General features: G+C 37.8%; 2 protein-coding genes across 23 annotated transcripts in view; both read left to right on the top strand.

Moving 5' to 3' along the window:
- The first annotated feature begins 664 nt into the window (after positions 1-664).
- Positions 665-22,624, top strand: LOC137123698 (complement C3-like). 15 transcript variants are annotated; one of them, XM_067497825.1, is made up of 43 exons: positions 670-1,058; positions 1,980-2,178; positions 2,289-2,511; positions 2,694-2,788; positions 3,394-3,482; positions 4,735-4,817; positions 4,922-5,009; positions 5,121-5,274; positions 5,436-5,556; positions 5,641-5,756; positions 7,713-7,859; positions 9,037-9,136; positions 9,240-9,334; positions 9,424-9,615; positions 9,737-9,892; positions 10,600-10,729; positions 11,140-11,208; positions 11,448-11,645; positions 11,748-11,862; positions 11,975-12,063; positions 12,167-12,306; positions 12,496-12,708; positions 13,654-13,717; positions 14,577-14,666; positions 14,809-15,012; positions 15,182-15,257; positions 15,369-15,528; positions 15,689-15,784; positions 16,281-16,431; positions 16,626-16,711; positions 18,930-19,007; positions 19,120-19,275; positions 19,415-19,477; positions 19,834-19,915; positions 20,056-20,104; positions 20,261-20,351; positions 20,459-20,551; positions 20,776-20,890; positions 21,071-21,160; positions 21,396-21,488; positions 21,588-21,671; positions 21,820-21,903; positions 22,063-22,624. In XM_067497825.1, exons 1-43 carry the CDS (start codon positions 964-966, stop codon positions 22,158-22,160), a joined length of 5,010 nt encoding a protein of 1,669 aa, XP_067353926.1. In that variant the 5' UTR covers positions 670-963; the 3' UTR covers positions 22,161-22,624. The 15 variants fall into 15 exon arrangements, 12 of the variants coding, with proteins under 12 accessions (XP_067353929.1, XP_067353928.1, XP_067353926.1 ...); XM_067497820.1 differs by having other exon boundaries at positions 674-1,058; positions 19,834-19,912; positions 20,053-20,104; positions 21,820-21,964; XM_067497817.1 differs by having other exon boundaries at positions 675-1,058; positions 21,820-21,964.
- Positions 22,625-23,234: 610 nt separating this feature from the next.
- Positions 23,235-27,773, top strand: part of LOC137123696 (complement C3-like) — a 44,691-nt gene continuing 40,152 nt past the window's right edge. For 5 of the 8 annotated variants that reach the window (XR_010913875.1, XR_010913876.1, XM_067497812.1 and 2 more), the window contains exon 1: positions 23,235-23,404. Coding sequence is in view for 4 of the 8 variants with exons in the window: in XM_067497812.1 (XP_067353913.1) it covers positions 23,238-23,404 (167 nt within the window). In the remaining 4 variants the exon portion in view is untranslated. Of the gene's footprint in view, positions 23,405-24,448; positions 24,556-27,773 lie in introns of those variants that run through there. The other 3 variants (XM_067497814.1, XM_067497815.1, XM_067497813.1) reach the window with 3 other exon arrangements.

Below are 27,773 nucleotides of genomic sequence, written 5' to 3'. Positions count from 1 at the left end.
AGAATTCATTGTTTACATGTTAAATGTATGTTCAGCAGCCATTTGCTAACTTTCTGCAGTTTGGTTCAGCTGTGTCCTAAACCTTACACTGAGACTGTGTGAGCAGTGAATGATTATAACAGTAACTCTAAGGCATTAGCAAGTAAAGGTGTGTTCCTTCATTGTATTGTAAGTATTATCTGATTTCAGGTACAAACAACACAAACAGCACAATGTAAACAGTATGGTAAACAGAGGTGGCTACAGTAAAGACTGGTAAAGCAGATAAAAAAAAAATAACCAACAATTTGATGATGTCAGTGAGTCACAGGTTCGATTCAGCAGAATTTAAAATTATAACTTACTGTTCCAATGCTTTTGGAATAGACACAATGTGGGTGGTCTGACATAAAAGTTGCACTCATCTATATTGTTTAACATGTCAAAATGTAAATACCTTCAAGCAAAAGCTGAAATTCAAAACTTTCATCTCACATCCACTTTAACACTGTGTCTTGGTACACCAAAAATAAATGAATTAGCCTTGCAGTTCTACAACTTTTAGAGGGGACTGTAAATTTGATGTATCTGATTTTCTCATTCCCATTGCGCAGCTTTTGGCTGTCAGAGGGATTGCAGTGCAACTAATGTGGCATCTGGTACTGCATGACAGAATGACATCGTCACAGTGTCCAGGAAAAAGACATGGGCACCATTACTGATTTGTTATTTTCATATATCTTAAACACATGCGTGCCATTTCGTTCTCTTTGGCAAGAACAGATCATGTCCAGGTATTGATATTTTACCCAACCATGTCCAACAACAAACAGAGAGCCGTTCACCGCTACAAGAGGAGACTTGGGAGATTCTCAGTTACATGAGCTGATAAACCAAAGACAATAGTAAGGAGAAATAACGGTGCAGAAGGAGGAGAGAAATAACTGCATATATACAGAGTGTAGCAAAACATTAACAGCAGAGATGGGCTCAGGAAAGAGGACGTGTTGGACTCAGCTCTGGCTGTTGTCTTCACTGGCTTTTATCTTCTTGACTTCTTCTGCTGATAGTTCTCCACTGTAAGTTGAGCTGAATTTCCTTAGCACATTTTTCTTTAGATGCCTGTTTAAAGAAGTAGAGTTTTGTTGCCAGTTCTCGTTCTGAGTTTATGTGTGGTTGTATTTGTAACTGTTAGGTGATTTCCGTTTTGCTTATTTGAACAACCCAGTACAAAATGAAGTGAGTAGACTTGTTGAATGTTAAACCAATTAAAGCCAAGACGCAATTAAAGCCAAGAAGAGGCACAAACTAGAAACCTTTTCACTGACACTAAGACAAAACAGACTGTAGACATTTTGACCTAATTCTTGAAGGACATCGTACTGAGAAAATTTGACTTTATTATGCAGTAATTGTAATTCTCATTGATAAGTGAAATACATACGAGTCAGTGGATGCAATCATACTAAGATAATTCCTGACACTTTTTGTTTTTATGGAGTTGAGGATGACTTGATGACAAGAAGGGAAATTTTTATTTTTTTGAAATTGATGTGCAGTAACAAATGATAATTGAAGACATAATTTTAGCTCTAGTTCACATATAGCTCACCTAATAGCTGCTGTTAAGTTTGCATCTTTTGTTACACAAGTCAAGTCGATTTGGTTTTTCAGATGCCAGTAAGTGAGGCTGAATGTTGCTTTAAGTTTGCACAGTGGTCTATTACGCCACAGTAAACAGAACAGAGTCCGCAACAATGATGAAATGTTTTGTTGATCTATTGCTAGATCTTATTCCAAATAATCAACAGGTCAATCATAGTGTTATCAGGAGATTGTCATTTGGGATAATGTTTTTTTGTTGGAAATGGTTGAAGACTGAGAAAAACACTGATAAATATAATAAATCAATACATATGTTTGTCACTAAGTTACTCTCCTAAACAACAGTTTGACTCTTGCAGTCTCTTTTATGTTTTGGTTTTCTTACTGCTCTGCAGGAAGGTGATGTCTGCCCCAAGTGTGCTGCGGCTAGGAAGACCAGAAAACATCTTTGTGGAGTGTCAAGACTGCCCTGGAGACAATGAGTTCATGGTTGAAATCATTATATGGAGTTATCCAACCAAATCTAAAAGAGTGGCATCCACGTCTGTGAGCCTTAACATGACAAATAAATTCCAAACTTTTGGACAAATTAAGGTAAATTAAAGAAATAGTGAAATTTGTTACAGTAATTTGGTTTTGTTTGCTAAAATGAAATTAATGATTGAAGTACTGCTTTTTATATCCTTAAGTTGTTTTCTATCAAGGCTACAGATGACAAACAAAAAGATTTCTATAACAGGATCCTCTCACTCTGCTCGTATCAGATTCCTGATGAAGGCTTCAGTAAGGATCCCACGGTGGAGCAGTGTGTCTATCTGCAAGCTCGCTTCCCTGATGTAGAACTAGAGAAAGTTGTTTTAGTGTCTTTCCAGTTTGGCTACATCTTCATTCAGACTGACAAAACCCTTTACATCCCCAACAGTAAAGGTGAGTTCAGCACTACATCAATAATGACAAACAAGGCACAGGCACTTGGTAAAAACCTTCTGTTCATTTAATGCTGTTAAAATGTGGTAAAATGAGTCTTTTTTAGTGACTGGATGAAGACTGGATACTCATTCCTTCACTGTTTAATGAAAGAGTAACAAGTGTAATTTCTCTATTTTAAGTTCATTACAGGATATTTGCTCTGACTCCCGACCTGGAGGCTGTAGATAGGGATGGCGAAACCCAAAGTGATGCATCTGTTGCCATTGACATTGTGGTATTGTGTTTTATCTTTCAGAAGAACAATTTAATCTAATACATAACTTCATCTTTGCCAACAATCCCGACCATATCTACCATTTTTTTAGCATGTTAACATGCCGCAATTTGCTCAAAGCATAGCATACAGATGATGCTGATGGGAATGTCGTATATTTTTCAGGGTTTTGGTCAAAAATCAAAGTACTGGACAATTTGAAACAAATATTTATAGACAGCCCTGTAGATGATAATAACACTAACCAAAGTCATGCTTTGGTTATTGATATGACTGAGTCACATCAGTTTATAATGGACATAACACCTCTGACAGTACAGCTACCGTAGCCACACCCATAGCAACATAGATATAACTACAGTAAAAGTGCAGCTAAGGTCAAAACCTTAACCACCAGCCAAATAAACTACTGCTAACATAATGCTAGCAGAAACAGAAATAGTTCAGAAAAACATGTTCCACCTTCAGAGGTTCCATAAATCATACAGATGAATAAGAACATCATTATTTAAAGACTTGTTCAAATGTAGCAGAGTATTGACTGCGCATGTAAAGTGATGAGATTCATGTTATTGTTTTTTAGATTGTTTCTTATTGTACTGTAGACTCCTGAAGGCGTCATATTACCACTCGATCCAGTGTCTGTAAAATCAGGGATCTACTCTGGAGATTACCAACTTGGTGAAATTGTCAGGTGAATTACTACATTACTAATATCTATAATAATAAATATCATATCAATAAATATCAAAATGCAATAACACAAAAGCATTTGGTTGAGAAAATATTTATAAATATTGATTACTTAAACAAAATATACAGTAGTTATAAAACAGAAATTGTTGATAAAAAGTGAATGAATTAGTTCAATTCTGTTTTGGAGATGACAAGATCTAAAAACATTGGAGAAGCAGCAAATCACTGGCACAACAGCTTATGTGTGAACTGCAACAGGAAAGCAGCAGAAATACTTGATTGCACCGAACAGTCTTCTTCTTATATTGCAGTGCTGGGTTCAAATAATAATATAAAAGTCCTGGTAGGTCTGTACTGCACTCATGCTCCATTTAAAATGCTGGAATATAAAGCTGATGCATGTTCTCCCCGTGCTTTGTGTGGGTTTCCTCCCACAGTCCAAGAACATGCACATTAGGTTAACTGGTCAGACCAAATTGCACGTAGCTGTGAATGTGAGTGTGTATGTTTGTCTGTGTATGTCTCTCCGTGTTGGCCCTGAAGTAGACTGGTAACCTGTGAATGGTGTATCCTGCCTCTGGCTCAATGACAGCTGGGATAGGCTCCAGCAACCCAGGACAGTACACAGGATAAGAGATAAAGATAATGGATGGATAGCTGAAAATGTTGTTTTTATTACAAGCCTTATTTCTGATCAGATATTGTGTTTGATGATTATTGTGTCAGCACTTTAAGTTCCTTGTTTCCCTTTGTCTTGTCTGTGTGTCTGTGTCTGTTGTGTGCGTGATGTATGTTGATGTTGTGATCTGTTTCATTTGAGCCTGATAAGCAGAGCAAGTCTTGGTTTCTCAAAGACAGGTTTGTGACAGTAACTGTTTGTTTCTATTTGCCTTTACCTGACATTTTATGTCAGCTGGGTTCCAGGGATCAGAATTCACAGATTAGTGCCAGAAAGTCTCTCCGGATGAAGACTTCATCCAGGAGTGTTATTATGGTGGGCTGATGGTTATCCAATTGGTTGTTTGCAGCCCAGACTGAAATGCATTTTCCAGATTATTTGTTCATGACTGTGAAGGCAATCTAACAGCCTGAAATCTCTAATAGTGACTATACACATGTACGTCTGAAGCTCTGTTTGGTTTCCGATGTACATGTGGATGAGGTGTTGGCTTCGCTGTCTGTTCTGACTCTTTAAGAGACCCTTCCAAAAACTATATTCATACATTGTGTGCGTGTGTGTGTGTGTGTAGTTCCGGGCTGTGGAAGCTCAAGGCAAAGTTCTCTGATAAACCACAAGTCAGTTTCTCTGCAGAGTTCGAAGTCAAAGAATATGGTGAGTTCATTTTTCCATGTACTTATACTGTACCATACCATGTATATGTACTTTTATACATGTTTTACCTGATGTTGCAAACACAAATGTAATAAATATTTCAGTGCTGCCAAGTTTTGAAGTCAAACTGAAACCCGTGAGTTCCTTTTTCTACGTGGACAGTCCGGATCTCACAATCAACATCCAAGCTACGTACGTTTGTTTTGTGACTTTAGGTTTCATTTGGTTAATTGATAATGAGGCTTCTTCATTTACTTGGTGTGTCTTCCAATTCATATGTCTGTTTCTGATGCTCTGTTTCAGCTTATTTTTGAAATCCAGAATCCAATTACCTGTGCTTTTAGGTATCTATTTGGAAAGCAGGTGGATGGGTCAGCTTTTGGGGTATTTGGGGTTATACACGAGGGTCAGAAGAAGAGCCTTCCCAGCTCTCTTCAGAGAGTGGTGGTCAGTAAATGTACTTACACATTTGCTCCATCACAAATCCATCAGATTTTTCTGAAATTGTGCACTGCATCTAAACGTTGTTTTAGTGCTTGGCCTTTTACAGGCAGAGAAAGAAAACCGTAGTCATTTTGTAAACTACTTTCAATGGTCCATTAACTTATTATGTTACAGATTGAGGAAGGTGAAGGAGCTGTCACACTAAAGAAAGAGCACATCACTCAGATTTTCCCCAACATCCTGGGCTTGGTGGGGAGTTCTATATTTGTAGCTGTCAGTGTGCTGACGGACAGTGGTATGTGTCAATTATTGCCACAGGATTCCTTTGAAGATGATTACTTTCCTTGTTTACTCATTAATACTGTATATCTCTGTACAGGGAGTGAAATGGCAGAGGCGGAGTTGAGAAATATTCAGATTGTAACATCACCTTACACCATGCACTTCAAGAAAACACCCAAATATTTTAAACCAGGAATGTCCTTTGATCTTGTGGTAATGTACACGTTTTCATGTACAAGTAAAAGGAATATCCTTCAAAATACATTAAGTGTCACCAACAATAACAAAATATCTTGAGAAATTTTATAGACCTTTCTTCACTGTCTTGCATCTACTATTACTTGAGTGACATGTTTTCTATAGATTCAAATATCCCCTTATAGCATTAATTTTCAAATAAAAAATACAATCCAATCTTTTTATTGGTCCTACCATTATTTCCGACATTACTGCTATAATTGCATTTGTATGGTTTTTTATTAGTATGCAAAGGTCAATCGCTTAAAACAGATGTTTCCTGAGAAGAACTGAAATTTTACACATACACAACAACATCATTATCTTAGTCGAAGCACATTTCGTTCTTCTTGGTTTAATATTACAACAACTCCAATTCCAAATAAGTTGGGATGATGTGTAAAACGTAAATAAAAACAGAATACAATGATTTGCAAATCTCATCAACCCATATTTCATTCACAATAGAACAAAAACAACATATCAGACATTTTACAATTTCATGGAAAATATTACCTCATTTTGAATTTGATGGCAGCAACACAACTCAAAAAAGTTGGAACAGGGTGATGTTTATCATTGCATTGCATCCCCTCTTCTTTTAACAATTGTCTGTAAAATGTAAATGTCTGGAAAGTGAAGAGACTAGTTGCTTAAGTTTAGGAGAGGAATGTGGTCCCACTCTTGTCTGATGCAGGATTCTAGCTGCTCAACAGTCCTGGGCTTTTGTTGCTGGCTATGTTGTTTTACGATGCCCCAATTCTTTTTTATTAGTGAGAGGTCTGGATTGCAGGCAGGCCAGTGTAGCACTATATAATTTAGCATTGTCTTCCTATAATATGCAAGGCCTTCCCTGAAAAGACGTCTGGACGGGAGCATATGTTGCTCTAAAACTACTACTACTTTTCTACTTTTACTTTTCAACATTGATGGTTCCAGATGTGTAAGCTGCTCACACCATGGGCACTAATGCAGCTCAATATCATCATTTGAACTGTCTGCTGATAACAAGCTGGATGGTCCCTCTGCTCTTTAGTCCAAAGGGTACAGCGTCCATGGTTTTCAAAAATTTTGATTCATCTGACCACACAACAGTTTTCCATTTTGGCTCAGACCAATTTAAATGAGCTTTGACCCTGAGAAGACGACAACATTTCTGGATCATGTTCTAATATCTCTGCATGATAAAGCTTTAACTTACACTTGTGGATTGCACAGTGAAGTGTGATCACAGACAGTCATTTCTGGAAGTGTTCCCGAGCCCATGCGGTGATGTCCACTAGAGAATCATGTCTGTTTTTAATGCAGTAAAACCAAAGATCATCCAGTTTTGACCTTCGGCCTTGTCCCTTCCTCTTGATTCTCTGAATCTTTCGGTGATATTATATACTGTAGATAGTGGGATCTTCAAAGTCCTCACAATTTTATGTTGAGGAACATGTTTCTGAAATTGTTTTACAATTTTTTGATGCAATTTGTCACAGATTGGTGAAGCTCTGCCCATCTTTACATTTGAGAGGCTCTGCCTCTCTGAAATGCTCCTTTTATACCCAGTCATGTTACTGACCTGTTGCCAATTAACCTAATTAGTTGTCAAATGCTCCTCCATTAAGTTTTTATTTGCAGCAACTTCTTTCCCAGCCTTTAGTTGACCATGTTCCAATGTTTTTGAGATGTGTTGCTGCCATCATATTCAAAATGAGCTAATATTTTCCATGAAATGGGAAAGCATCTGATATGTTGTTTATGGTCTATTGTGAATAAAATATAGGTTGATGAAATGTGCAAATCATTGCATTCTGTTTTTATTTACATTTTACACTTCGTCCCAACATTTTGGAACTGAGGTTATAGTTTGTCATTAAAATGTTTTTATTATTGTTTGTGTTATTATGTGTTTCAATGTTTGGCTGTTTTTGTCTTGAAGAACAGATTGAAGTAATGAATCCTGATGGCACTCCAGTACAAGGAGTCAAAGTAGTAGTGGATGTAGACGAAGTGGGGGGCATTACTGCAGCCAATGGCATGGCAAGACTTTCTATTAATACACACAAAAAATCTGAACCACTGACAATCACTGTAAGTATTAAGAACTGTTAAAATTGTATTTATTAAAATTTTGACAACTGGCTAGTCACAAAACCTCTTAAACAGTGTAGGGGTTTCAGCTGCAGGATGGGCCCTGAGCATTATCATTCCTAAAAAGGGATGGCCGAATCTGTTTAGCGGTCAGACATAAAAAAGAAACAAACACTTTACATAGGAAAAGAAAAAGGTTGATTTCTCGGGCACTTTTTACCTCCAAGTAATTCTGGTGCAAGAAGAACGACAGACAGGGAAGTTCTGCAACTGGGGATTTGTTCAAAAACATAGGTTGTGCCCACCCCTCCTGCTCACCTAATTGTGGCCCAGCCAGCTTTTGTGCCATCATGCACAATCTTACAGTCGATGCTCCTGGTAAGACAAGTCAAGTCAAGTCAAGTCAAGTGGCTTTTATTGTCATTTCTACTATACACAGGGGTACACAGTACACAGTAGAAACGAGATAACGTTCCTCCAAGAGCCAAGGTGCTACAAACAACACAAGCTATAATAAAGTGCATCGAGTGCAACCAAGTGCAAACAGTGCAGACGAAAAAACAGTACAGACGGACAGTGTAGACAGACAACACAAGTAACACAGGACAGGACACAAGACCCAAGACAGTGCCGACCAGTAAACCTACTGTATACTATTTTACAGTACAGTACAGTACAGTTAAGTGTGCTAGGGGTGTTAAAAAAAGAGCAGCATGTAAACGGTATAGTGCATTTAAATGTCCAGCATGTAAAAAAGTGCAATTGCATTGGAATGTGCAAAAAAAAAAAAAAAAAAAAAAAAAAAGAGGCCGCTGCGAGCTACTGCCGCGCCGCCATCACAGTGGTGCAACCTAATTTATAAAGAAAAGACTGTGGATCTGGCATAATGCAAGCACCATGACAGCACCAAATATGAATAAATTCATTATATGTATGATTCTGAGAAATGTCCTCTCACATGACCTTAATACGGTCAGCAATGAAAAGAATCCCCACTTTTCACCTTTACAAAATTAAAAGGATTTCTTGTCACATGGAATACTGTGGTGCTAGTATACATGAACGCTCACAAATGTTGCATTTTTGCCAAGCTAATGCCTTGGAGTTTAGGCAGAGTCTAAACTTTAATATGTTTATATGTAACTGTGTGAATGCTCACCTGTGTATTTATTTGTAGGCAAAGACAGATGATCCTGGTTTTTCACCTGAAAGACAAGCATCGGCCAACATGACAGCTCTTCCATTTAGAAGTAACAACAACAATTACATCCAAATAGGTACAAACTGAATTATTAGATCAGATGGGTGTGGTAGATCTAGCAAGTTCTAATACATGTTTATCAAGCAAGAATTTTACAAAATGAAATGTTATTATTGCAGGGGTGGATATATCTGAAGTAAGATTAGGAGATAACCTAAAAATCAATCTGAACTTGAACAGGCAAGAGAATACAGATACTGACATCACATACCTGGTGAGGTTTACACCTGTCCACGCAGCCTCAGTAACACAGTGTTCATATTTGCCATACAAACACTGATGTTCAAATCTCTCTGTCCCTAGATCCTGAGCAGAGGTCATCTGATGAAATATGGCCGTTTCAGGATAAAGGGTCAAGTACTCATATCCATCACGAATACTGTCACTAAAGACATGCTGCCATCTTTCCGCATCATAGCCTACTACCATTCAAATGATAATGAAGTTGTATCAGACTCAGTTTGGGTGGATGTTCGGGACTCCTGCATGGGCTCGGTGAGACACAGCTGTGATGAAGTAGAGTTACCTACATAATACAAATTAGGTTATTTGTATTCTACTGTAAGAAAAACATGTTTCTATATGTTTATTCTGTTGCTCCTCCTTTCTGCTTAAGTTGAAACTGGAATCAACCAGCACTGCTACGTCTTATGAGCCTCGCAAGTTGTTCGGTCTAAAGGTGACTGGAGATCCAGAAGCGACAGTGGGACTTGTGGCAGTAGACAAAGGTGTCTATGTTCTGAACAACAAGCACCGCCTCACCCAGAAAAAGGTTGTTTCTTTGAGTTCTTTCATTCAGTTTTAAAAATAATGGTGGTGCTTTACTTTATATCTCAGCAACAGCAGGGTAACAGCGGGGTAATATTTCTGAAACAAGGTAATATAGGAGTTATATCTAGGTATTAGCACAATCAGAATGGCTAATACTATATCTTGGAAATTACAACTACAAGGATAATATTTGTAAAATAACAATGTAATCTAAGTTGTTATGCAAATAATGAAGTATGTGTGCCTTTATCATCATATTATACCTTATATAAAAACAATTGTCTCTGTTAGGCATTAAGAGAAAAAGAAGAAAAGAAAACACACAGTGGCACTACTGCACTTGAGAATAGCAGAAGTTATAGGTTAGAAAGTGTTTTGTATTTTCTGGGGGATCTTTTTTGTTCAAGTCTAAATAGCCTGTACCTGAAGGCAACATTTTAAATGGGTGATTTTTGACTCATATATGCTTTTTAAACGTACTGTTATCTACATGGTTCTTTTTCAAGCTTTAAGATATGGCCTCATATTGATTTCAGACAATGTCAGACGTTGGCTAATGACAATCTCATTCCGTTCTTTATTACAAACTGCACATGATGTATGAGAATAACGCTGAAGACAATTTGTAGTTGTTCAAGAACTCTGGACAACATGCTTAACCGTCACATACACTCTAAGCCTTGTCTGTTTGCATGTCTTTCTGCTCAGGTGTGGGACACTGTAGAGAATTATGACACAGGCTGCACACCAGGTGGAGGGAAGGACAGTATGAGTGTATTCTATGATGCTGGACTGTTGTTTGAGTCCAGCACTGGTTTTGGGACTCCCTACAGGAAAGGTGACACTCTACTCTCCTCTATTTTAGATATCTACTGACTATCAGATGTCTACTGTAGAAATTGTACCTGTGTCAGTGGATGTCCAAACTAAGTCTCATTTAGACCTTTAGACATTTATCTTATTTTTAAAGTCTTTAAACATCCGAAACATGGTGTTGACACGCATGCATATCTCTCCTAAATTGGAAATTTGCTGGATGGTTGTAGCAGACGAAGCATGTGGTAACAACTATAGCTAAGTATGATTTTTCAGCCTGTCAAAAAAGCAAAAACTTCTTTGAACTATAACTCTCTTTATGTGGACGGAGCTAAATTACCTTATTTTGTTTTTTAGCATATCACATCAGTTATTTCATGTTTGTCTATGTACATTCCTGTTGTTTACAATTATTCTGTGTTGGGTTTCCAGGCTTAAATTGTCACACTGCCAGCAGGAAGAAACGAGCCACTAGCTTTATGAACATCACAACAAGCTTAGGTAAGAACTGCACCTATAAATTACCCAATAAACTGCAATCACAACAGGTGTATTTGTCTGTCATACTGCGCATTAATGAAAAGGTGAAAATAAAAGGGAACCCTTACTAATGATTGGAGTCATCCTTTGCCATATATTTGTTTTTCTTTATGTTAAAGGTTTGGTTTTTTCACTACTTCCAATCATTGTTCATCTTTCACTTCATAGCTTTTCAACCTACACAATCTTCTTTTTTCCAGTGAGCCAATATGACGATGAACTGCAGCGTGACTGTTGTTTCGATGGCATGAGAGACACTCCTGTTTCATACACCTGTGAGAGACGCAGCGAATACATCTTGGATGGAGCGGCTTGTATCCAGGCTTTTCTGCACTGTTGTAAGGTGATAGAAAGCAAAAGAGCAGAGAAGAGGAAGGAAAACCTCCATTTGGCTCGCAGTAAGAGAAAAAGACAAAGCGTTGAGGGACGCTTTGTGTCGATGTGCATGGTCATAGTACTGTAGTTATAAAATGATAAAATGCTTTCTAATAACACTTTAGGTGAGGAAGATGACAACAGTTTCATGGACAGCAACGAAATTATTTCTCGTACTAAGTTTCCTGAAAGTTGGCTGTGGACTGACATCAAACTGCCTGCTTGCTCTAATCCAAACTGGTGAGGCAGCATCAACATATACACAAATAATACACTAATAACTTCCTTCACGATACTACAAGTGTTTAAAGCTGCTGCATACTTTCCACATCTAAGGATTTGTTTGTTTCAGTGTCACCACATCAGCTGTGAAAAATGTTCCTTTGCAAGATTCAATCACCACCTGGCAGTTCACTGGTATCAGTCTGTCAAGAACTCATGGTGAGGATTCAGTCGTCATCATCTTTATTTCTGTTCATCTGTCTCTCCCCCCTTTTCTCCTTTTCTAAGTTAATTGCCCTGTTTGTTTTATTTTATTTTTAAGGTATCTGTGTGGCTGATCCATTAGAGGTCATTGTCCGGAAGGACTTCTTCATTGATCTTAGACTGCCTTACTCTGCCGTTCGTGGAGAACAGCTGGAAATTAAGGCTGTCCTCCACAACTACTTGTCTGATCCTGCCACTGTAAGCCGGGGACATTTTAACAAGCCATGGGACAATTATTTTTTATCATGAAGCAAACCAGTAAATGTGGTTAATTACTGAATTTATTGGTTTTGTTAAAGCCACATCAAACAAAGAATGTCAGGCTCCCATCATTGATCAATATCGATCAATATACCACTTACTCTCTTAATCTTTGTTTCTATCAAGGTGCGTGTGGATCTGATTGAGGAAGAGCATATATGCAGTGCAGCTTCAAAGCGTGGAAAATATTATCAGGAGGTCAAAGTTGGGAACCAAGCTACCCGATCTGTGCCCTTCGTCATTATTCCCATTAGGGAAGGACTATTCCGCATCGAGGTGAAAGCAACTGTTAAAGACTCATCATTCAGCGATGGAATCACGAAGATGCTACTGGTAGTGGTAAGACTCTGTAGTGTGTTTGGATGTAACATGTCATTCTGTACATTAAATGTCTACAGTGACCTGAAGGCAACAGGACAGATACTGTATGCTGAAGAAATGCCACTTCCAGAAGTGCAAAGTGCAATTCCACACAACTGTCTGATGTGCAAGAGACAACAGCCTGATACCAGCCATCACCACAGTTGGTCATCCACCTACTAATGAAGGAGACATAAAATTATCAAGGCTGAAACTTTTTACAATGCAAACAGTACTGCCTGAAATCAGATACAATGTGATCATTTATGATATGAGAAGCATACAATTTGCCTTTCGAGTCATATTTGTTGGCGTGTGCCTTCACACTGAAACACTGTACAATATGATTTTTTGGAACTATATATTTTTAGGTTGAACTGTGAGACCAGTGATGATACTGGTGGTCAATGAAAATCCCCTCCAATCTATATTTCGAGTGTAAATCCATTCACGTTACACTTCCATGTCTCTTATTAAATGTGCCCTTTCCACTGCTGCTCCCACACGGACCAAAACAGCAGGCACCCTTGAAGGTTCCCACACAGTCTCAGGCCTATCTGACTACACGGATTGTTGAGATTGCTATCATATTTGTGAACAGTCCACATCATAGTTGCTAAAGATGCTCCAACTGGGTTCCATATCCACACCTTTAATTATGTTTTCTGTCTTAAACACATTATTTAGTTTCATCAGACAGTAATCGTGAGACCATGAGAGAAGTCGATAGAGGAGATGACGAAAGTTGTAAATTCAAAATAGCTTCCTGTTAACTGTGGTCGTACTGACTGTGCTTTTGTAGTATGTTATGGCCTCAGTGATACTATGGAAAAGCTGATTAAATAATTTGGTGCAGTTCCCTAAATTTGTTATATATCAATTTAAAGAGTTTACTTGATGTTTGTGTAACTGTTGTTTTTACAGCCTGAAGGTTTACTGATAAAATCACCTCAGACCATAACACTGGACCCTGCAAATAAAGGTGTAGGTGAGTTTACCAGTTAAGCTATTGCAACATGGTAAAAAGCAACACAATTTCTTAATGTTTTTTTACAATACATTTTAATAACAATTATTTACATAGAAACACTGATAACTTTTACTATACTACAATCACTAAATTATTACTGAGTAAAGTTAAAACAAAATTAAGTTCCACTTGTAACTGTGTTGTGTGACTAAGGGTTATGTTACAGTGAGGCAGACAACACACATTGCATGGATTTCTTTGCATGTGTTTGTTAAGACACAATGGGTGTCTGCAGATGTCAATATGTGCTAACAGCATGTACCATCAATGCTGTAAACCATTTCTGAGATAAGAAACGTTGGGCAAACATCTTCATCATCTCCCTATGTCCATGACACATACATCATTTTGGTTTATGGATGATGACCTGCAGTATCTTTTTATTTTGGGAAATTTTTAGGACAAGAAAGTTGAGAACAGAACTTTTCACACCTGATGACATTATTTGGTCCGACTAGGCATACGGGATGTCACAGAACAGTGAGAACATCCAACAGCATGTTATTCCAAATCCAAAAAGTAATGTTTTTACTTGCCTTATGTGTCTCTCATAGCTGAAATTGCTGATTGAACATATGTCGTTTTGTCAGGGCTAGATAGATAACTACCCTCTGTGAAGCATCTGGAGGATAATACATAGCTCCAACTTTTACTGTCATACAGTGGGTGGTGTAAATTACCTACACCGCCATTTTCTTTTTTTTATTCAGTGCTATTTATTTTAATTTAATTTCCATGTAATGAGATTTAAATAAAAAAGACATCACATCTGTTTATTTGTGAATGAAGCTGCAAACTGTTTTGTTTTACCTTTTAGATGGTAAACAAGTGGCAGTCATCAACAGTGGAATTCCTAAGAAATATTTGCATCCAAACACACCTACTAGCACACAAATCTCTTTGACAGGTGAGATAGAGTAAGTTATATCATGGTATGTGGTACCTGTGGTATACCCTCTGTATTATGGTCATTTTTTACATTAGCAGGTAATACGTCCTTCCTTGTTCTCGGCATATTATCACCTCACTGGTTGTGGGAATGTTTGCAGGAAGAGAATATTTACATGAGTTGAAGAATGAGATCAGTGGGAAACCGATGGGTGATCTAATCTACCAGCCCACAGGCTGTGGAGAGGAGAACATGATCCACATGACCCTGCCTGTCATTGCAACCACATATTTGGACAAAACCAACCAGTGGGAACCAGCGCACATTCAAAGACGTTCTGATGCCCTGCGATACATGAGCATTGGTGGGTTCACATAGATTATTTAAGTAACAAGTGATCTTAGCTTAAATTGTATGAAAAAGACACAAAAGACCACTTAAATTGGCTTTCAATGAATGAGATGCATCACACAGTTTAGTGGAAGTCAGAATAATTTTTTTTGTTTGTTTGTTTTCTGTGTTTATATATTTAGGCTACCAGAATCAGCTTCATTACCGTAAAAAGGATGGATCTTTTGCTCTGAGTTCTGATCACCAAAGCAGCACCTGGTAAGGCCTGCCAACATGTGGTCATCTGTATTCGAAACTGTACATCCTCCCGCATTTCTGAGGTGCAAATAAATGAAACCCAACAACCATGTCCTCTCCTTCCTCTCCTAGGCTAACTGCTTATGTTGTTAAGGTGTTTACCATGGCCTACAACCTGGTGGCAGTGCAAAGTGAAGTGATCTGTGAGGCTGTCAAGTTTCTTATTCTCAACGCACAGCAGCCTAACGGCGAGTTTAGAGAACTTGGAAGGGTGTCCCACACAGCGATGATTGTGCGTGCACTAAATTCTTTACGTCAGTTTTTCATTCTGATTCTAAGTCAAAAGACAAAATAAGAACCATATCATTTTGTACGGTTTAACAGATGTTTACTGTTGATTATGAAGGTACTGACAGGTTTCTGTGTGTGTGTGTGTGTGTGTGAACCTACAGGGTGACGTGCATGGCACAGATTCAGATGCCTCCATGGCAGCTTTCTGCCTAATTGCAATGCAAGAATCCCGCACAATATGTGCTACTACTGTTGATGTGAGTGACTCATGTGTGCAGTGTTTTTTTTTCCATATTCCTTAACATCTTTTATTATTTTATGTACTGATGCCAGACTTTAAGGGAAATTGTAGTATTTCAGTATAAGATTTAAATCGGAAGTTCAGTACGGCTCATACAATACAGTGAGTAAGAGAAGTGACAAGCAGGTCAGTATGTAAATAACACTACAACTCATAACAGGTCATTTTCAACTCACAGCAGCCTTTGTAGTGTTGCCACGGTCATAGTTAGGGATAAATCAATGCCTCGGTGATCAGGGATTTTGAGTTGTTTGGATTTAGGCAGTCTTGTTGCTCTTACTTAATTGGTCACTTTACATGCATCGTCTTTGTGAATCTGAGTTCCAATATGCTACTATATATTCAACTGTTCTGTAGTAAGGTAGTAACAATTCATTTTGTACAATGCCTCTTAATCTCTATTCCTATCAATTTTACAATTCTTCGCCCGTTTATATATTCTCTTTCTCCAGAGCCTGCAAGAGAGTATAAACAGAACAGCTTCCTACTTGGAGAAGCGTTTGCCAAGCCTAATCAACCCTTATGCTATTGCAATGGCATCATATGCACTGGCCGGTGAAAACAAACTAAATGAGGAGATTGTCTACAAGTTTGCTTCCCCAGGTTTTTTTATGCATCCATATTCATATGAGAGAAACACAGATGTCTATAGATTAATAAATCTGTATTGCGTATCCATGAATTAATAACAATGACATGTACAGTATACTGTACTAAAACCCAACTGGTGAGTCTTGCTATGACATTTTGCTTAAGTTTGGCTACACTATTACACTACTTGTCTGTGTTTTTCTTAGATTTGTCGCACTGGCCTGTACCAAAAGGACGTGTTGGCACACTGGAAGCCACAGCATACACTCTTCTGGCTCTGGTCAAAGCCAAGGTGAGCTCATGCCTTGATTGTTTTTTTTTAGTAAAATCATCATTCATTGTATCACACCTAAAGGTTGGGTTTAGTTTTGTTGTTGTGTGTGCAGAAGATGAAGCCTAACCCAAGATGAAGACATTATTTGTCATTTTACAATTAACTGGAATAACTGAATTTTGTAATGACAAATTAATCTACTGGTGATGAGCATTACAATTAGAATAGACTACACAATTTAATTCAATTTAACTTTATTTGCATAGCGCCAATTCACAACAAACTTATCTCAAGGCACTTTACAGAATAAAAGTCAAGACTATAAAGATATATAGAGAAAACCCAACAATTCCCCCTTGAGCAAGTCCTAGGCAACAGTGGAGAGGAAAAACTCCCTTTAACGGAATCTCCAGCAGAAGCAGGCTCAGGGTGGGCGGCCATCTGCCTTGACCGGTTGGGGTGAGTGGAAAGTGAAGAGAGAAAAAAAAGTGCAACAAAAAGCAACAACAAAACATTAGGCAGGTTGGTAGCACCAGTAGCTGCACACTGGAAAACACACAGCTCAAAAGAAAAACCTGCAGAAAGGGACAGAGGAGAAGTACAACTAAGGGAGAAAGAAGACACAAAGAGAGAGAATAGAGAGAAGCTAGTGCAGGTGAAATATGATCTTTCTTGCTAGTTCCAGTCAGCACTCTTGCTGCAGCATTTTGAATTAATTGCAGGCTCTTTAGGGAGTTACTGGGGCATCCTGAAAATAGGGAATTACAGTAGTCCAACCTAGAAGTAACAAATGCATTGACTAGTTTTTTGGCATCACTTTGAAGCAGGATGCTGCTAATTTTGGCAATGTTCTGTAAGTGGAAGAAGGCTGATTTGTTTTATATGTGACAGATCCTGGTCAAAAATAAGTCCAAGGTTCCTTGCAGTAGTACTGAAGGCCAGAGTTGTGCCATCTAGAGTAACAATATGGTTGAACAGCATATTTCTGAGATTTTTTGGCCCAAATTCTATGACTTTAGTTTTGTCTTCATTCAAAAGTAGGAAATTGTGGGACATCCAGATGTCTTGTTGTCATGCTTGAAGTTTGATTAATTAATTTTTTTTCATCTGGTTGCATAGATAAATATAGCTGGTTGTCATCAGCATAGCAATAGAAATGTATAGAATGTTTGCCTAAAGGAGACATAGGAGACGAGTGCATGGACGATTCATCATTAACTCAATTCAATTTCAATTCAACTTTATTTATATAGCGCCAATTCACAACAAAGTCATCTCAGGGCACTTTACAGAATAAAGTCAAGATTATAAAGATATATAAGGAGAACCCAACAATTCCCCCTGGAGCAAGCCATAGGCAACACTGGAGAGGAAAAACTCCCTTTAACGGAAGAAACCTCCAGCAGAACCAGGCTCAGGGTGGACGGCCATGTGCCTCGACCAGTTGGGGTGAGTGGAAAGGGGAGAGAGAAAAGAACAGAGCAACAAAAAGCAACAACAAAACATCGGGCAGATTAGTAGGACCAGTAGCTGCACGCTGGTAGACACATAGCTTCAAAGCCGGGGGACACCTGCAGAAAGGGACAGAGAGAGGGGGACAGAGGAGGACAAAGACAACTACGGGAGAGAACACACAGAGTTAATGACATACAGTGGTGAATCTATCTGATAGATACGATTTAAACCAAGTCTTTAAACAAATTATTCCTGTACAGGTGGTCACATAATTGATTTGCAACTACTTTTTCAAGGATTTTAGAAATAAAGGGGAGATTGGATATTGGATTGTAATTGGCTTAATCAACTGGGTCAAGACAGGGTCAAGTACCGATTTGATCACAGCTACCAGATAGACCTGTGGTACATGGCCTGTTTCTAAAGATATATAGAAACAGGTTCAAACAGCTATGGAAAGACAGTCCTACCTTCTTGTAACACAGAAATACCTTCTCGTAAGACTTGCGGATTGAGAGTTTACATTAATAATGAAAGGTGTACAAACACTGTTCTCTATTGGTGGAGTCTAAAATCTCCAACTGCTGCCTATACTTGAATATTGTTTGCAAGTTGTTGTGGCTAATGTAAGACACTTGAGAGCACAGAGGAACAGCATTTCAATTTAACTTTATAGTCACACAGTTTCCAGTCGCTATGTCTTTATTACAGTGTTTTTAAACAGTGCTAATTCAGCCAAAACATTGTAACTCTAGTATTTTTCTTCTCTGTGATAATAAAGGCCTTTCAAGAAGCCAGACCAATTATAAGATGGTTCAACAAACAGCAGAGGGTGGGTGGAGGTTATGGATCAACTCAGGTACCATTGTACTCATTCCTTCTCTGGATTAATACAGTAGCTTTTAGTTTAGTTATTTTTGGATTGTTTCCCTTCTTTGTATTAACGCTGAGCTTAATTCATTGATTTTCAGGCTAACATGATGGTGTACCAGGCAGTAGCAGAGTACTGGGCCAGTGCTAAAGAGCAAGAGTATGATCTGAATGTGGACCTTTTGTTGCCAGGCAGGTCAAAGCCTAGCAAGTACAACTTCAACAACAAAACTCCCTACGCCACGAGAACATCTAAAGTGAGAACATACACTGTCTATACACTGTCTAACAGTGGCTTGTTAATATAATTCTTGCTGAATTCTCTTGCTCTTAACTTTTCTAACCTGATCTACTGTGTGTGTGTGTGTGTGTGTGTGTGTGCTTTAATCCTCATAGATCAATGATATAAACCAGGATGTGAAAGTGACTGCCACTGGCACAGGAGAAGCAACATTGACAGTAAGGATATTTCTTCCAAAATGTATCAACTGTTGTCAAGTATTTGTTTAATTCTAAGACATTACTAGTAGGATACCTAGTTGGATTAAAATGTTTGCAAAATGACATGCAAACGTAAGCTTAAACCTGACATAATTATGCATCCCCCTTAATAAATCATTTAGAACATTTATTTTTGATTAAATTAGCTAAATGTGCATAAAATAATGGGTTGATATATTTTTGTTTTACTCTTTTTGCCATTTCAAAATAAGGTGAAGCAAACAGTTTCACCAAACTGTATTTTATCTTATCATGCAGTATTAAAATGTTAAATTGTGTGTGTGTGTGCGTGTGTGTGTTTGTGTGTGTGGCAGATGGTGTCATTGTATTACGCTCTGCCCTTAGAAAAGGAGACTGACTGTCAGAAGTTTAACATGTCAGTGGAGCTCATCCAGGGTAATTTGGTGCTGTGGCTTCTCTTGTTTATTAATTGTCATTGTTCCATTTTGTTGTTACCTGCTGCTAATCCATTTTTTTAGTGTTTTTTTCTTTCATAAGAAAACATTTTGTGCCCATCTGATCTCTTGTTCCTCCAGAGAAAATGGATGTTGATGAGAAGATATACAAGCTCAAAATAGAGGTTTTGTAAGTACAGTCAAGAAGTTATACTAACAAAAGGTAACATAACGTATACAAAACAGATTCTGCCCTGCCTTAAACTATCTATTTCACTTTTTCCATATTGTTTCAGAATCTTTATTCAGTTTCTGATATTAATTATTCCGTGCATTTCTTGGGCAGGTATAAGGACGAGGAGTATGATGCAACCATGTCAATCTTGGACATCGGCATGCTAACTGGCTTCACCATTAACACAAAAGATCTGGACTTAGTAAGAAATGCACACACAGAGCTCCACAATCTCTAAAACTGTAATTATTAAGACACAAATATACAATCAGTGTGTGTGTGTCTGTTTGTGTGTGTGTTTGTGTGTAGTTGTCTAAAGGACGTGCCCGCACCATTGCAAAATATAGAAAAATTAGTACCACCGAGTCAGAAAGAGGCTCGCTCATGATCTACCTGGACAAGGTAAGGCACTGATCTTTCCAAGTGACAGGAGGATGAAATCTTAAGAAGCCTTAAGCTTTTATTTCTATTTTTACTGAAAAAGATTCAACGCAATATACAGTAGCATCTGGAGGATTATACAGCGCCTTAGGGTTTTGAAGCTTCCGATTCATCTGTCCATCTCTAGTTTTTCTTCCTCTCAAGCTTGTTATTTACCAGTGTCTCACCTTTACATTTCTCCTTAGGTTTCTCACACTCGGCCAGAGGAGATCACTTTTAGGATTCATCAAAAGCTCAAAGTGGGCGTCTTACAACCAGCTGCTGTGTCCGTCTATGAGTATGACAATCAATACAGGACTCGTGAGTCTCAAAGGCAATGAAACATGTTGCCTCTTACAGAATTACTTACTGAAAGAATTATTCATTGCTACAAATATATTTACATTAATTCTATGTGGCCACACAATGTGCTTTTTCAAATCTGCTGCAATCCAGCAATAAACACAAAATGTTAAACAACATTTTTCTTTCTTGTGACAGAGTCACAGTGTGTGAAATTCTACCATCCAGAGAGGCGAGCTGGAGAACTGCTGAGGCTCTGTAGAAATGATGTATGCATATGTGCTGAAGGTAAACATGTCTGCTGTCTGTGCTACACTTACTGGAATACATTAGTAGAGAGAGGGTCAACAATAGAGATCACTAATTTGGAACTTCCCATTCCACATTGTTTATGACGGAATACAGTTTTGGGATCTGGAGAAAGAGAAGGAGATTGTAATGTACATTAATCCTCAGAGCTTCATGTCACAGGTGATAGGCAGTTCTTGCAGGACTGTATGATCACTATATGCCTCTTTTCCAGAGAACTGCAGTCTGCAGAAGCAAGGCAAAATAGACAACCATGAGCGCACAGCAAAGGCTTGTGAGACTAAAATGAACAGCAGAATTGATTTTGGTGGGTCTGTGCATGTTTTTCCTGTAAGAGTGAGGTATTGTGAGCCAAAGCAAACATGGCACCATGTGAGCTAACAATCTGCAACTCGTCTGTCCTCAGTGTACAAAGTTCATCTGGAAGAGTTCACAGACGGTTTGTCCACTGACATTTACACAGTACGGGTACTGGAAGTCATCAAAGAAGGTCAATTTTCTATTAACTTTGAACTTTCAAATAAGTTTACCTAAATTAAACTCAGTGTTAACATAATGAATAAAATGCTGGTCAGAAATACAATAACATTTGTGATAAGCCATACTTCTCTCTTACGTTCTCTATATTTTAATGACAGGATCTTATGATGTGGGCCCTCTTGGTAAACTTCGCACATTCCTCAGTTACCCACACTGCAGAGTAGCTTTGGGTCTTGGGACAGGTAAATCCTACCTGATCATGGGCAGATCCAAAGATATTTACACAGATGATCAGAGTCAAATGTACGTTTGTAGTGTCTGGATCTTGTGTGATCAATACCCTCATAGTATTGCCAGCATCTAAAAATGTTAATTTAATTTCTTTGCTTTCTATTAATCAGGCATCGTTATGTCCTCGGTGAGAGAACCTGGATCGAGTACTGGCCCACAGAAACAGAATGCAACACTGGGACACACAACTCCACCTGTTCAGGCATAGAGGAGATGATCCAGACATACACTCTCCATGGATGTCAGCAGTAATGCAATTGAAGGAAATGTTATTTAGGATTCTTTATATTTTGCATGAGTTAGTAAAACTCTAGTTTGGAAATTACAGTACAATATTAAGCAACTCATTACTCTAAGGAAACTGCAAATATGTGCCTTGAAACATACTCCACTACAAGTGTATGAACCACCACAGCAAAGTGTAGGGGAAACTAGTACATATTCTAAAAGAGCCTTTAAGTTCAAAATGACAACTACTCCACTAAGAATTACAAATATTATATTATTCGTGTACCAATGTGTAAATGTGTAAACATATCTAATTTTGCAGCTGGTAAAGGTAAAGTTAATTTTAACCACTTTTTGTACCGTCAGGAAATGTGTATGTACCTCAAAATTTTACTTAAGTACAGCACTAAAGCAATTGTATAAAAAAATAAAAAATTTAAGAAATGTCATGGTCTGGTACTTTTAAAAGACATATAGATACCACACAAAATCAAACTTAAAGATATTTAACTCAACTCAACAGCACCTGCAGTGGTGGAGAAATAATCTTGTGCTGCTTGAGTATTAAGTGTTGCACCATTTTTATTGTCATTCCATAGGAAGTACTAGCCCTGAAGTGCTGTGCAGACTGTGGCTGAAGGTAAATAATGACGCAGAGTTGTATCAAATTAGGAGCTGGCTTAAGTTGCATATAGTACTGTAATGTACTGCAATTGCCAGTCAACAAAACACGTGGAGTCAGGGTAGAATGGCAAACCAAAAATTCTTAACACAATGAATGAATGATGGACTTTTATTATGTTTTTAATATTTAGACTAAATGGCCACATGCACCAACATGCACACCACGTGCATTTGTATATGAAAATACAATAATTTATTGCTTGAACAGCCTAATAACTCACTTTAAAATGCATTCATTTATTTATTGTCTTGTTGTGAGTAGATGTAGAATGAAAAAACCTTTTGTAAAAATTAACTTTTTTTTTGCTAGATTATATATTTTGTCAGTATTTATTCATATAGTGTTTTTGTCACATTGCATTATGCGTTTTAAATGGAACACAAAATGGGGTGCAGGGAGAGGGAGGTGAGCGGATATAAGGAGGTTGCTGCGGAGCAGGAGACACTGACAGCAGCAATGAGCTCAGACTGGACCTTGCTCTGGCAGCTGGCTTTTCTGGCCCATTTCTTTGTGACTTCTCTAGGTGATGGAGCACCATTGTAAGTAGACCTGCCTTATCTTCACAACTTTTGCCAAGGGCTCAGTGAAAAGTAAAATAAAAAACAAATTTAGTGGATACATTTATTTTATTTATTTAAATTTCACTAAGGCTTATATAATGGCAGAGAGAGATGCAATTCTGCATATTTGTATAATGTTCATATTTAATTTAGCAATAACAATATCTATGCCTTTAACCAGTTTACTTAAAGAATGATTTTCCAATCTTTGTTGGCTGTTAGATATTTTACTTGTATTAACTCATGTATCAGCTTACTGCATACCATTACACTGTTGGAAGCATTTTTAGTCCACCTGAGATAAATATTTATCCTGGCAGCAAGGTATAGTGACAAACTGATCACCAAATTGATCACTTATTTGTATGTGAATTACATGCTGCTGCTCAGCTTATCAATCCTGTCTGCTGACCTTCTATATTATTATACACTATGAACAAATCAACTAATAAATAATGTTAATTTGTAGGTGTGTCAGTAGTAGGAGGAAGTTACTTATTGTGTGAGTGCACATGGTGTTCATGTTCATGCATGTGGCCATTTAGTCCGAATATTCAAATCAGCTTGGGAAACACCCACCCTCCCCCAAATCCTGTTGATAGGGATGGAGGGGCACAGAGACCTGAGCTGTGTGCTCATATGAACAGGGAAAGTATGTGTTGGCATTTGAAAACAACATTCTGGCCCAGATACATCATGAGTTAAAGGAGGAACAAAAACATTAATTGTTCTTTAATTACTGGCTGTCCAGGTCATATGCACCTCTGAAAATAAAATATCTGAACTATATCAAAGTAAACAAAGCTGTCAGAAGCTGCAATAAATTGCTCCATAACTCACTCTGGAGTCAGTGATGTCAGAAAACTGTATCTGAGCAACTGTTGGTCCAAGTGAAGTTTTTTATATTGGTTTACTTCAGTGACTCTTCAGTGATTAGAGTGTAGCTTTGTCGTTTAACCTAAAACCCCCATTTGTTCCATAAATCTAATATTACCATTCGAGTGGAAGTGCTTCAGTCGGTTTTCCCATAGCAGCATGCGTATAACGGCATGACACCGTGTCATTTTTTCTACTGCTGATCATCCGCCATTTTCTTCTGCAGTGGCGATTGTGGAAATGTGGAGAGAAAAGTGAGTTTAGACATTTTATGCCAATTAACTAAACTTTTTGACACAGCTGCGCATTTGCTCGTTTTCCCTGAGCCAAATGCAAACGTTATATTTCATATGCTCTGAAAGAATTGTTTTTTGTTTCACTCAGGGTGGTTACTTCTGGCTTGTGCACAGCTTAATCCTTCGGAGTTGTACTGAGTGTTTTATGAGATGGGGTGGTTCTAATGTTTGGCAACCTCATTTTAAATTGGCCAAAGTTATAATTTGATAGTTGTAGCGTCCAGTCAGAAATTTGAAGCCTTACTGGTGGTCTGATAATAGTTGATTTTCTTTATCCTTTTCCTCAAACCAAGGTAAGAGCTGTACAAATTAAACACAGACAAAACAATAAATTCAAACCATATTAGACCGTTAATACGTCGTATAGCAGTTTTACGCTAAGCTAACATAAAGACAATTTAGCAACTTAATCAACACAAAATTCAAATGTCTTACAAATGTATATAAATCATAAAACCAACCTTGTTACCACTTTCAACTGGAGATTAACACAAAAAGACACCATATCCATAACCGTCTCCTTAATGTCTTTAGTCTCGTTTTATTTCTTTATTTTTACCTTTTACCGTCTTCTACCGTTGTTAAGCTTCGTTCTTTTTTTATGTGTTAGCTGTCATTTCAAAATAAAACACATCCGTCTTACAGGAAAGTTTAAAAATAAAAGCCACAAAACAAATCAAAGGTTTGAACTAGGCACATTAGCAGGAGAAAAACATTGTAAGGACGTTACAGTAATCATAGTGGTGGTCTAAGATTGGAAAATTTGGAGTAAAGCATTGCACTGTGCTACTGTCAATTCACATTTTATATTTGTTCCTGTTATTGTTTTAATGTATCTTTGCATTCAGATGTAAAGGAAGTAGGTGCAAGTTACATTCCACACTGGCCAGATGCAAGTGTCCTTATATGTTTATGTTGTTATTTAGTCCAGTAATGGCGTCCAAATGCTGTTCCCCTTGAAGAGACATTTATGGCCCAGGAAGACCTCCACTCAAGAGCAAATCAGAATAACCAAGGGAGCAACTTGTGAAAAAAACACAGACACCATGCAAACTTTGATCAGGGACATCTGTGTCACCTAAGGGATGCCCTAACAGTAGCTAAGTGTGCTGTCTCAGTTTATCGGCATGTAGTGCTAGCAGTTAGATATTTTAATCACCAGGTAACTATAGAGTAAAAATAGAGTTGTGGTCAGATGAGAAAGTATTTTAAAACCATTCTTTGAACATTAAGACAGACAAACAATTGAGCAAATAATCAGATTAATCAATATTAACTAGTACAAACCGTCTGCTTTTAATCAGTTTTAGTAAAGTACAGCCCTTTAGGTATTCAATGTTATCAAATTAAAATAACAATGCACCAAAACCTCTACCTTCACATTGCCATATGATGCTATATTTTTGTCTTTGGGAGTTTAGTTTCTAGAATGTTCTCCATGGCAGAGGACAGTGAATGAAAGGAATGTGAAATTATAAAGTCACAGTGCAAATTGTTACTTTAAAACAAGGCAAAAATAAAGGTCTAAACCAATCCATGGATTTAAAGAATTGTAGGTATTCTTCAAAAAGTTGAGAACATACAGTAAAGGTGAGGTCTTAATATAGTTAGTGAACCACAGCAAAACAGAATACCTGGCCTGATGTACATATGGAGCAGCCCAGAACTGCCCTCCTTTCTCCTGTTGCCTGCGAGGGGTTTACCAACTCCATTCAAGCCCCATTCATGCAAATTCAAGGTACCACCATAAGGTGGTGCTTTGCTCCCAAAAAACATTTACACAAAACCAGTGTTTGACCTGTAGGTGTCACTACTGTAGATACAGCACATTTTAGAGACAATTCTATTTGTTTCTGCCAAATTATCACAGTTTTTTGGACTTTAAAGATGTCACCGCCTCATACAGTTGCTATTCATATAATTTAACAGTAGAAACTCTGTAAATAAATGTTATTTTGAATTTTCACCTTAAGTAATTTGTTTCTTAGTTACACAGAAAAGTTAATTATTTCAATTTAATGAGGCAGCAGTGCAGGCTATTGATGACACAACAAAGTTTTAAAAAATGTAAGTGCTTCAGTTGTGCATCTAGCAGAAGTAACTTAGCATATAACAGGGGATTAAGGAATGCAGCTTGAGAGTGATAAACTTTGCTTCATTTCTATCCAGGGACACAGTGATTCTGCCATCCTCTGAGTTTGTGTCCTCTCATAAACAACAGTGGCCACAGTTTCATATGACAAAGAGCTCTTATTAGAGAAGGGACCGGTGGAATATCATGTGAGCCAAAAACAGTTGAAAACCAGCACTCAAATGAAGTCAAATATCATGAATAGATTTTCAGAAGACATTTACAAATACAAGGTTTAGATTTAAACCTTTAGATGCAAAGGCCTTGATAGAGAAACACAGCACTTTGCTGCTATTGATGGAAGCAGTGTTTAAAGTACAAAACTGGAAACTACAGGACTCAACTTAAATTGCAAGGATGTCCAGAGCTGTTGGTAAACTCCCTGAACTGTAAAGCCACTACAGATCCCCTGTATTTCTGGGCTGATCCTCACTTTTCTCATGATCATCCTTACCCCATGAGGTGAAATCTTGCATGGAGCTCCAAACTGAGGGCAGTTGCTGGTTTATATGCCTTCTATTTGCAAATAATCACTCCAACCATTTTCTCCCTCTCACCAAGCTACTTGCTGATGGTCTTGTGCAGCCTTGTGCAGGTATACAATCTTGTCCCTGACTTTGACAGCTCTATGCAAGACCTGCCCATAGTGGTAAGGTTTGAATGGTTGCAAAGCTTTAAAAAAAAATAACCATGTCCGTGCTTTGTGAAATAGACTCCAAGCCAATGTTTTCCTGGCAGGTCTGAAGGGTGTATGTTAACAACCAGCAGAGCTGGGAACCTGCTTACATTTTACCTATGTAGGTGAATGCATGGAAATGCACCCAAGAAATTAGTATTTATACTGGTTATTATTTTAATAATACTTGTCATTTCAACAAACGTGGATTTTTCAATACTTGTCTGATGTCTATGACTGACTGTGAATCAGTGCCATTGTATATGTCAAAAGATATGGGTACTTGTTGTTAATGCCTGTTTTAAAGTAATACATGTACATTTCCTGAAGCATACAGTATTTTATTAGGACTCAACATATATAAAATTA

This window comes from Channa argus, chromosome 3 (genome assembly GCF_033026475.1).
Source record: "Channa argus isolate prfri chromosome 3, Channa argus male v1.0, whole genome shotgun sequence".
Taxonomy (NCBI): domain Eukaryota; kingdom Metazoa; phylum Chordata; class Actinopteri; order Anabantiformes; family Channidae; genus Channa; species Channa argus.
The sequence above is the reverse complement of the archived record's forward strand: the minus strand, read 5'-3'. Positions and strand labels throughout refer to the sequence as shown.

Bases quoted from the DNA above. Each gene is read 5' to 3' on its own strand.
- LOC137123698 (XM_067497820.1), top strand. From the start codon at position 964: ATGGGCTCAGGAAAGAGGACGTGTTGGACTCAGCTCTGGCTGTTGTCT. The intron at 14,667-14,808 runs GTGAGATAGAGT...GAATGTTTGCAG, and splicing joins CACACAAATCTCTTTGACAG to GAAGAGAATATTTACATGAG. The intron at 19,913-20,052 runs AGGGTAATTTGG...CTCTTGTTCCTC, and splicing joins CATGTCAGTGGAGCTCATCC to CAGAGAAAATGGATGTTGAT.